This window comes from Hippocampus bargibanti, linkage group LG01 (assembly GCF_051943395.1).
Source record: "Hippocampus bargibanti isolate YZ-2025 linkage group LG01, ASM5194339v1, whole genome shotgun sequence".
NCBI classification, from domain to species: Eukaryota; Metazoa; Chordata; class Actinopteri; order Syngnathiformes; family Syngnathidae; genus Hippocampus; species Hippocampus bargibanti.
Window position 1 is genome coordinate 6577229 of NC_142734.1, and position 10733 is coordinate 6587961.

The following is a 10733-nucleotide window of genomic DNA, read 5'->3' on the forward strand; positions in this document are numbered from 1 at the left end:
GCTGTTGTTCAGGTGTAAATTCATGAATGCCAAGAACTGCATGTCTCGATGTGGGGAACAAAATATATGGTAATAGTAAATGGCCAATTCAAATAGTGAAGCAGTAAGGTTATTATTTTTTACTTTTTATTGCTGGTTGGCTTCTTTGTTTGCTTGTTCAAAATAAAATAGCTCTTGTAACCCCGTTGAGATCCTTTTGGTGACATTTTCCACAATTTAGTTTCGCAGCGTCGTGGGATAACACTCCAATTTAAAATATGTCCCTTTTCTTAATAAATGTAAAACACTGACTTTCCGGGGTGTTTTTGTTCAGCCTGAATCTGACGTCATTTAGTCCCTTCCGCAAATGGACTCATGTACCGGTCACTCGGATGCAATCACGTGGCTATGACTGTAACCAATCAGAACACTTGCTTGAGGAACACTTCCTGTAACGTTTCCTGTCAGTGTTTGTAAACTGAGAAAAAATTTGAAGTGCGTAATAATCCGCAAAATTGTGGAGAATTAAAAGGTAAGTAATCGCTCCAGGAGCATCGTTTGGCCGTTTGTGCACTGTCGTATGATTAGTGGGCACCTTTGGGATGCATGAAGGTTGTAGCACAGCCCGCCGTCATATTATGTGTTGCTATATAAGCCCGCACGCCCTGCCTTCCTGCTGTGCCTTGTGTGTTCCTTGCATTTGCCTTGTGCCTGCCTGGCTCTTGTTGTGTCGTCTGGTGTGGGGGAGGGTGGGGGTCTCCGTCGTGAAAGAGCCCCCCCCCACACACACACACACAGCTAACCGAACGACTAGCTAGCAGGCTAACTATTCGACTTCTCGGGTTCATTCACGTCGGGCTTCGTGTTTTGGCGTAACACTTTTAATACTCGCCCTCAAAATCAGAACCAACAATCCACAAGCTTCCGTTTTTACAGTCTCGCCGGGGAAATTTTTAACCCCAACCTGTTCTCTGGTAAGTTGCTAGCTAGCAAACTTGCATAGTTAAAAATGTGTGACGTTTGCTTCAGCAACATCGTTGATTCTTGCAAATAAAAGGCCAGAGCATAACCAATGCAAATGGACGTATTCACAGGGCTTTTAGGTTATAATTTCTCATTTGCTAATAATAGATTACTGAAGAGTGGTTTACGCTTGTAAGCCACCACTGCGCCGTGGCAAAGTGCCGTCCGTGTGAGCTCTTACGGCGTGCCGCGCGAACTTCTCAAATTTCACTTTAAATGATGGGAACGTTATTTACTAATAACGAATAATTTATATTTCTCAATTTATCTAGCCCTACAACGTTCAGTAACTGAAAGAACAAAAAAAACGATCTTCTATGCGATGGCAGAAAGTATGACATATACATATGTATCCTCTATTTGAAACCATTTGCTTTGGCCTTTTTTGAACTTCAAAAAATGTGCATTGGCACAATACATTTTGGGGATCTCAGATTTACACAATATGGAATCAGATTTGTTCAGATTAAAATGCAAACTGTTTTAGGCATATTAGAAGGCGCTTATAAATGAAATGTATTATTATTATTATTATTATTATTAGAGTGATGTGCTGTAGTGTTTCCAAAGTTTAGGTCTGCTATAAAGTTCAAGTGAACTTTATTGTTAAATGTGCTTTATGTGTAACTTACAGCAAAGATGAAATTTATTTACTCTCAACCACAGGAGAGAGGGGAGCCACTACCGTGGCTCACGCCACTATAAACTGATCATTTAACATAAAATGACAAAATACTACACCCCAACACATAAGACAAAGATCATTTGTGCAAGCTTCACCAGTTTTACTGCATACACTTTTGTTTTTTAAAACAGTTATCGATGAAAGAGGAGATAATACAAGTGGCTGTTCACAAATTGATCAACAATATCATTCTGAAAACATGCACTCGTCTTCTATGAGCTAATTTTGAAACCAAACAAGAAGCTGTTTGTTCAAAATGATCATTTTGCTCATCGATTAATCGGCAACATTAATTGTGATTAGTGACTTATTGAACTATATATCTGCAAATCAGAGCAACAAGCAGCTGCTCTCATAATAACCAGCAATAGTTTAAGGTGTGTACAAATGAATCATCATTCAACTTTGGTTCAACTTTGCAGCTAGTACATGCATTCCTGCCATCTTTGTTATTGAAGGCATGCCTTAATGTGAAGGGTTTAAAAAGTTATACCTGTGATTGTTTAGTGTTTATTTTAAATTGGAACCAAATGTATACACTTTGGAGCATTGCACTAATATTGCAAAACTTTATAATAAAAAAATATATATACCTGTAAATACTATTTATTCACTCGTTTTGGGCACCAAGCCTTTTTTGTGTAGGAGGTACTGAAATCAGAGCAGTAGTGTCGGAAAATGCACTTGTTTTAAAGAAAATTCAACTAAACAGTTGTCTCGAGTTTTAATTTAGTTTTTGATTCCACATTTATCCAAAACGTTTTCTGCACTACAGACGTTCCCCAACTTGCGACCATTTGAGTTACGAATAATAGTACATTTTTGCGGGTACGGTATGTCAAAAAACGTTTGCTTACGATTGGCTGCGTAGAGTATGTGGGTGGGGAGGAAATCCCTCTTCCCAGTTGACGCTCCAGGAGGACGCGAAGCATAACAAAAAGTAATGGCACGTAATTCAGTAATTACGTGCCAGCAGCTTCAGGAATGGCTCGTTGAAGACCCAACAATATATGTCGCCGTACTACAGTAGGTGTGAATTTATTTTACGACTGTTAGAGTGTCTGTGTTTTATACTTCCCCGTTCAGTGTTTGACTTTAACATACATTCCATACAAAATATAGCACTGAATTTATGACCAAATTCACCACTCGGAACGACCGCTCGGAGCGTATCTCGTAAGGTGGGGAGCGTCTGTACTATGCACTCAAACCATTGAGGGCTTTGTTGCCTTATAAGCTGCACATTTTAGTGTGAGACCTGACCTCAATCTCATCGCTGTTGCGCATACTGAATTGATAAACGTACAAAATAAGAAAGCTCCTGATTGAAACACACGGCTTTATTTTGTCATACCTCTACTTTCAGGCTTTGGCCTCCATGATTTGAGTAGCTGCCATCTCTTCTGTTAGACCTCACCCTGACTGAGGTCAACTCTGCCCCCTTTCACCACCTCATCCACTCCCAACATACACAAAATCAAAAGTACGGCGATGACACACCATTCAAACAACTATGATCATTTGAAATGGGTTAGTGCAAGTCTCTTCATGTGCAGAATCAGAACCATTTCCAGTTGTGTCCGTAACCCATGGCCCTGTCGGTTTTATTTTTTTTACTTATGCCCCTTTTGCACTCTTTCACAGTCCCCACAAGGAGTCCCACAATCTACTCAAATGCTGCTGTTTGTCTTACCAGGCTGGCTTGCTGGGCTGTGAAGCGGTGCTGTCCAGCATGGCCCTGATGCAAGCCAATAACATTCCAGGTCAAAAAAAGATGATGTCATCCATGGGTCACGGGCACCGGGCAACTTCTGAGGGTCACCATGGCCACTCGCACCACAGCCACAGCCACCACGGACACCAAAGTCACCACTCGCAAGCCAACATGGGACATATGTCGTCAGGGAGCTGTCCACCACTGGTGAGTGAAGCCCTTCAGCGGTAATATGATTTCATTTGAATATACAGACAGTCTCCCCTACTTATATTCACGTTACGAACAACGGTACATACAAACATTTTTGGGGTAACATATATAGTATTCTCTCAAATTCACCTTACAAACGACCGTTTGGAATGTATCTCGTTCGTAAGTTGCGGCTGTACGCCCCAAAAAATTATGGGTTCAAAGTATGAGAATCACCATTTTCTTTTTGCTTCACCCAAATGTATTTCCCCAACCTTTCTTCCTACAGACAGATTCCAGTGTTTTCAATGTTCATTTGGTGAAAACTCGATGTCGATGAGGGAGGAATTCTTGCTTGGTTGTTGATTCCCAAAGTGTTGTGCAACCAACCGACAAGTAGTAAAATCATTCACAGCTTGATGAAAGTTGTCTTACAGCTCTTGTGTGGGCTATTAATCGATGATCAGGGTGTGCTTCACTCATTCCCTGCCAGACGATGTTTTTTAGTATGGGGGAAGAGAGGAAAGCAGTTAACTCATTTACTGCCAGATGTGCAAAAATGTATCCACTCCAGTGCCAGGGTTTTTGTCATTGTCACTTGTGACGACACAAACATTCAATGCAGCGTAAGAAAACTTAGACTCTATTCTTTCATCAGAAAAAAATGCAATTTGTGATGCAATACATTGAATTAATGAGGTGATAAGGATGACGTTTCTTGTCTGATATGTGTGTTTATGTTTGTAATTGTTCATTGAATGTGTGGCAAATTTAACTGTCCTATTTTTTTTAATAAAAAGTGTCTTTAGGATATATGTACACCTGTGGAATCCAGGTCAATTTCTTCTAGACATTAATTGGCTCATTAAAAATTACTACCCGATTTCCTTCAAGAACATCTAGACTATGTGCACTTTGCAGTACTCCTATACTGTATAAGTAGCAATTTCAATGTTAGCATTATTTTTTAACTTTTAACTCATTCACTGCCAGACATGTGCGAAATGTGTCCACTCCAGTGCCAGGGTTTTTGTCATTGTCATTCAAATTGCAGAACCCACAGAACATTGAGTTTTAGGTCGACATAAACATTAAATGCAGCGTAAGAAACCTTTTAGACTCTATTCTTTCATCAGAAAAAAATAGTTAATTCCTAAGTTATGTCGGGCTGGAGTTATCTGACCTTGAAATGAGGGTGGATGTCCAAAAGACAACACAAAGCATACATATTGGTTTATATTGCACTCTAACAACAGCGGAAGCTGTAGCAAAGCGCTAACGTTAAAGGTAAATGCTGCTCCCTTGTGGAAGGGAAAAAAACATTGCTAGAGGTCTGACCAGCGATTTATCGGCACCCCGTGCAAGAAATACAAAACCTTGAACAGATTCGGGAATGGCGCTCAACGTCACAATTTTCATAGCAACACCAGCTGAAAAAGGCGCGTCACAACAACATCCGTGACACTGTGACGAAGGCGGAAGTATACGCCGAAACATGTCAGGAATTTGAACACCTACAATACACTGTCTGTAAGAAAAGAATCTGGTTTAAATTAGATATCAAGTAGACAGGATGAACTTAGTACAACTGTCACACTTTTCAATTCGGGAATGGCAGAAGAATGAGTTAACACCCTTGCAGGTCAACCCTAATTTGTACATTCAATTTTCTCTCCCAGCTGATCCAAAAGGATGGGGATTACCACACCTCCAGAATATTGGATGGGAAGAACATGCATAGCGGCCATAGTGGGCACAAGAAAAAGCACAAAAAATCTCTTAAAGTCAAGGAGGAAGTGCGGGTATGTGCTTATGAAGTGTGCTAATTAATGCACGATGTTATAGCACGATATGAATGATCTGTGACTGCATGGACTGAGGATGTGGGAAAAAAAGATGCTCATTTTGTCATCCTCGGTAGCCTTTATTGCAGCAGCTCGAGATGGATGATGACAGTTCTCTGAAAGTGCAGAAGAACTTCATCTGTGACCACTGCTACGGGGCTTTCCGGAGCAGCTACCACCTCAAGCGACACATTCTGACACACACGGGTGAGGAGCAACAAACTATCGTCCTGCGTAAAAAAAAAAAAAAAGTAAAGCTGTTCCCGAAGTTGGCAGCACCGAATTATCCCAAATGACTTGAGAGGATAAAGATTAGTTTTTTGCAGAGGATCAAGAATATATGTATGTATATTATATTATCTGGACTGTTTGTGCTCAAATAGCTGTTGTTAAAAGGACAACCGAAACCATTTTTTTGTTTCCTAACTGACATCAGAAAAATGACAACCCAAAACACGCAGGCTGATATTTTTAGTCAAATGCGAAACACCAATAAAAATGACATAAAGTGTCCCAAAACTGCCACAAAATGAGCTAGAAACTGGGGAGATTCAGAAAGTCCCGTCCCCTTGTTCGTGACGTCACGCCAGGATACTCCTTCACAAACTGCCTTGCTCCAGAATCAAAACAATGGCTTCAGAGAGTTCAGATTCGGAGAAGATGCTTTCTTGTTACTCATCCAGTTATGAATATATTTCAAATAGTTCTGAAGAGGAAAGCATAAATGTTTGCAATTGAGTCCTTCCGTACCAATTCGAGCCGTCTGCAAGCGATGAAACCGGTGAAGATCTGGACTTCGTTGTAGCGCCCAGAAATGCACAAGATGGCGCACAAGCTCCGTTGGAAATGGGCTGATTTGTCCGCTGGGAATTTGTGTAAACTTACACCTTCTTTATGCGTGTGACCTCAGTTGGCTGCGACACACAACGATTCACCATCGCGTTATTTATGTAGTTTTCCTTCGAATTTCGCGATCAACACGGTGTTTACAGACAAAAAAAAGTACCCAAAATGCATTGTGTGTCGCTTTCTCGGTCAGGGCATTCCGAATGTGACGTCACTTCGGGCATCGTCATCAACTCGAAAACAAGACTTCTTGAATATTCAGCGCGAGTCTTAAAACGTAAAATATAGCTATATACGGTGGAATCTTTGTGAAATGCGGTCAGTAGAAGTCATTTGAATGATTTTACAAATTATGGACACAACTTGACCAGAGGTGTCGGTTGTCCTTTAAAGTTCATCTGCTGTTGCTGATTGTGAGTTTTCAGTAAGCCAACTAGAGTCTGTTCAAAACTTCACCAAAACCCAAATCGGCCACAAAGTCTTCTGCTCATAAAGTGGTGGCCTTCTGTAATACAGCACATTATATATACGGTGTGGTCATTTATGGTGAATGCCCGCAAGTAATCATGTGTTGTGGATGTCGCTAGGGGAAAAGCCTTACGCCTGTGACAGCTGCGAAATGCGCTTCATTCAACGCTACCACCTGGACCGACACAAGAGGGTGCACAGTGGTGAGAAGCCCTACCAGTGCGATCGTTGCAATCAGGTTAGTCGGACTCTCCGGCCAAAAGCATTCACAAATACAACAACACAAGAACTGTACGAAGTGTTATGAATCAGTGGAATTAACTCATTCACTTCCAGACGATGTGCCAAAAATGTGTTCACTCCAGTGCCAGGGTTTTTTGTCATTTTCACTCAAATTGCAGGATCCTCAGAATAGTGAATTTTAGGATTACATAAACATTAAATTCAGCGTAAGGAACTTTAAACTCTCTTCTTTCATCAGAAGAAGAGTTAATTCCTGAGTTATATGGGTCTGGAGTTATCTGAGCTTGAAATGGGAGCAGCTGTACAAAATACAATACAATACAGATGCTCCCCCAGCTTACGAACGAGATACATTCCGAGCGGTCGTTCGTAAGGTGTATTTGTTCTTAAATTGCTTCAATGCTATATTTTGTATGGAGTGTATGTTTAAGTCAAACACTGAACCTGGAATTATAAAGCACAGACGCTCTAACAGTCGTAAAATAAATTCACACCTGTAGTACGACGACAATATCCTTGGGTCTTCAGTATGCCATTACTGAAGCTGCTGGCACGTAATTACTGAATTACGCGCCAGCAGCCATTACTTTTTGTTATGCATCGCCGCCTCCTCAGAGCGTCAACTGGTAAGGGAGTTGTACATCGTCATAGGCACCTTGCGGAATCAAAATAGTCATATCTCTGCTCACGAACTTCATTGGTTCCCAGAAAGTGTGTGTAAGGCAAAAAGTTCGTCTGCCAAACATTTATTTCCCATAAGAAACCATTAAAAATGAGAATAATCCGTTCCCAGGTCCCCATAAAACATAATTTTCTACACAAAATATACATTATTTTATGTATAATAAATGTACTGTTGTATTGTAATTAAAGAAATAAACTGTACTGTATAATAAAGTTGCCGCTTGATGATATCCGAGTGAAGTTGCCGTGCTTTCTCGGTGATAATACCCTCACTCACACGGTGCCCTGCTAGCTGATTTTTGTTCATCCAAATCAACAGAAGTTCTTCAACATCTTCTATTGCCTGAGACCGTTGTTTAGACAATTAGGCAATACCCTTAGCCACACGTAGCAATGGTCGACTTAGCATACTGGTAGTGGGACGCTAAGTCACACAAACGCACACCTCGTTCGTGTTTTTCGATGATTTTGTTCTGCTCTACTGTAATTTTCTTTAATGTCTTCTTCGGCTTAACACTAGCCTGTGATGGGGTCTTTTTCGGTCCCATAATAGCAAAACTACTCCACTCGATAGCAAACCACGTCTGCACTCAACGGGGGTGTGACCATTCTGTGTGGTTTGGTTTGTCCGCCGAAAACTAGTTTTTATGCCAAGATTATATTCTCGTGAATTCAATTTTCGTAAGGCGAAAAGTTCGTTAGCGAAAGCATTCGTAAGCCAAGGTATCACTGTACATATAATAATAATAAATTTCATTTATAAGCACCTTTCAAAACTGTCATGGTGACTTTACAGTCATTGGATACGTTTTTGCTGTGGGTGAGCAGTGGCAGCCACACGCGCCAGCGTTCACTCAACCCAGAATAACTCAAATAGATAGAAAGCTAGCTAATATAGCTAGATAATAATAATACCGCACATGTGCACATTATGCTTTTATAAATATAAATAAAGCTAATAGCTAGCTAATAGATATCTAGATAATAATACCACACGTGCACGTTGGGCTTTTAGAAATAGAAAAATAAATACATATGCAAATATCAGTCTGCTGATTGCTTTGTCAGAAAGCAAAATTGATACCTATGTAGCAATGTGCACACATTAAGATTTGTAACAGCCTGTATGAGCTTGATCGACTGGATGTGAAAATCATGTCATGTTATTCGATAAATGCTCATTCTGAAGTGCAAGAGAGGATGATCTTGGCACAGTTTGCTTGTCGGGCGAATGGTTTCCTCATGACCACAAATTTGGTCAATCGTCAAATCGGCAAGTTTGACTTGACAGCCATCTTTCTCGACTCGACCCGCAGACCTTCTCACGAACAGACCGGCTGCTGAGGCACCGGCGCTTGTGTACGGCCGGCATCAGCAAAGACGACAGCCAGCGTTGTGATAGTCGCTCATCATCGTATTCGCAGGGCACATCCGGCCACACGGCTTCCTGGAGCCCCTTACACCCTTCCAACAGCCGCCTGACTGTCTGACCCCACCCACCTAAGACCACAAAGACCTTTTGGACAGTCTGTGACTCAAAAACGTTGAGCCGCAACATCAGCAAAACCTGAACGCAACCGAGCTAACACACCCAGATTACGCTTGTTCAGTCATGGATTTTTATACCTTTTTATCGTCTCTTTGTTGTTGAGATCCGATGGGAAAAGTCAACATCAGAATGGCAATAAATGGATGATATGCTCTCACGTCTCATCGCACTGAGGACTTGGTGTTTTTTGACAGCACTGGCCGCAGATGGTCAGGCAGCACATCTTTAATTGTCCTGCTGAGCCCACAACTCAAGCCCCCCGCTTCTCCATTTGGACCCTCGGCTCGGTCGAGAGCGGCGCAGCTTGTTGTGTAAGCTGTCTCGGTCACGTAAGGCACCGAGCGTGACCTTGCTTTAGTAATTAGCAACCCGTATAATGTAGGTTTTGTGATGTCAGTGAAAATGAAAGTACATTTAGATGTGTACATTTAAAGGAATTGTTACAATAAGCTGTTCACAATATGAATACGACACAATTGCAAATGGCAAATGTAAGACATCGAAATATCCATTTGGACCTCTCCTGTGGTTCTACTTTCTTCTCTGCCCCCTTCCCCAACTCCCTATTTTTCTAGATCCAGTTGAGGTTGTCAATATGTTTAGTTTTTGGCATTCATTCATCTTTTCCAAACATTTTATAGCAAGTCGGCCAGTTGAGGTGTTTCGTTGTCGTTCTTGTCAGAGACCAATAAACGCTCACCTCTGCTTCAACATGATTGAATGTGAAAACATTGTGCCATGTCCTTTAATCTCTCATTTCTTTAAACAGTTTAGCATCTTGATTCAAGATGATGTGTAAGTAGTGTTTTTTTTTTTCTTTTCTTTGAACACCTAAAACATTTATTCCCCTCATTCATTTTGATGTAGTTGCATTGCTTTAATATTTAGACTACATGAAAAAGGGGGGCAGAGGGTGAATGACATGCCCTCTGCTATGACGTGAATAGAAACATTTTTACATTGTATTCCAAGTAGAAAAGCTGATGTGTGGGACCTACATTCCCCCCAAAAATCTCAATATTTACCAAGTCGTCTGTTTTCCAGTGTGATTTGATGGTGGATCACTTTGTCATTTGGAAATCAAATTCAGAAGTAGCCACTTCTTACTCTCCTGTACCTGACCGCAATTTTTTGTCTGCATTTATAAAAGTGTAAACACCACCCTTTTAGTCATGGTTATCAGGCATTCGGGTGAAATGATGTATATTTTACAGTTGATTGTACTTCATTGTGCATGAAATTTGACGGCCCTAAATCTCAATAAAACAATTTGTTTTGTACTATGTGAATGCTATATTCGTTTGTTTAACCAAAAAAAATCACGTTGATTATGTTGTGGGTCTATTTTACCTGTAGGTAAAAATTCACACAAAACAGTCAAATAATACGTGACATCAGCTATCAACTATTTCTGAGATGTTATAAAGAGATTTGGAAAGACATTTTCTATCACATTGGGATATTTGTGAACTGTTTTGAGGAAAGCAAAAAGAAAGGATTTCCAAT

At 40.7% G+C, this 10733-nt stretch overlaps 1 protein-coding gene across 5 annotated transcripts; it reads left to right on the forward strand.

The window, feature by feature from the left end:
- Nucleotides 1–408: 408 nt before the first annotated feature.
- znf740b (zinc finger protein 740b) lies at nucleotides 409–10502 on the forward strand. Of its 5 annotated transcripts, none has more exons than XM_088992555.1 (7): nucleotides 409–511; nucleotides 3054–3217; nucleotides 3384–3608; nucleotides 5273–5395; nucleotides 5515–5644; nucleotides 6871–6989; nucleotides 8995–10502. In XM_088992555.1, the coding sequence occupies exons 2-7, from the start codon at nucleotides 3179–3181 to the stop codon at nucleotides 9166–9168; spliced, it is 810 nt and encodes a 269-aa protein (XP_088848681.1). In that variant the 5' UTR covers nucleotides 409–511; nucleotides 3054–3178; the 3' UTR covers nucleotides 9169–10502. The 5 variants fall into 5 exon arrangements, with proteins under 5 accessions (XP_088848681.1, XP_088848705.1, XP_088848697.1 ...); XM_088992579.1 differs by having other exon boundaries at nucleotides 3054–3170; XM_088992562.1 differs by lacking the exon at nucleotides 409–511 and adding an exon at nucleotides 644–953.
- The last annotated feature ends 231 nt before the right edge of the window (nucleotides 10503–10733 follow it).

Bases quoted from the DNA above. Each gene is read 5' to 3' on its own strand.
- znf740b (XM_088992555.1), top strand. From the start codon at position 3,179: ATGACACACCATTCAAACAACTATGATCATTTGAAATGG. The intron at 3,609-5,272 runs GTGAGTGAAGCC...TTTCTCTCCCAG, and splicing joins CAGGGAGCTGTCCACCACTG to CTGATCCAAAAGGATGGGGA. The intron at 5,396-5,514 runs GTATGTGCTTAT...CATCCTCGGTAG, and splicing joins AAGTCAAGGAGGAAGTGCGG to CCTTTATTGCAGCAGCTCGA.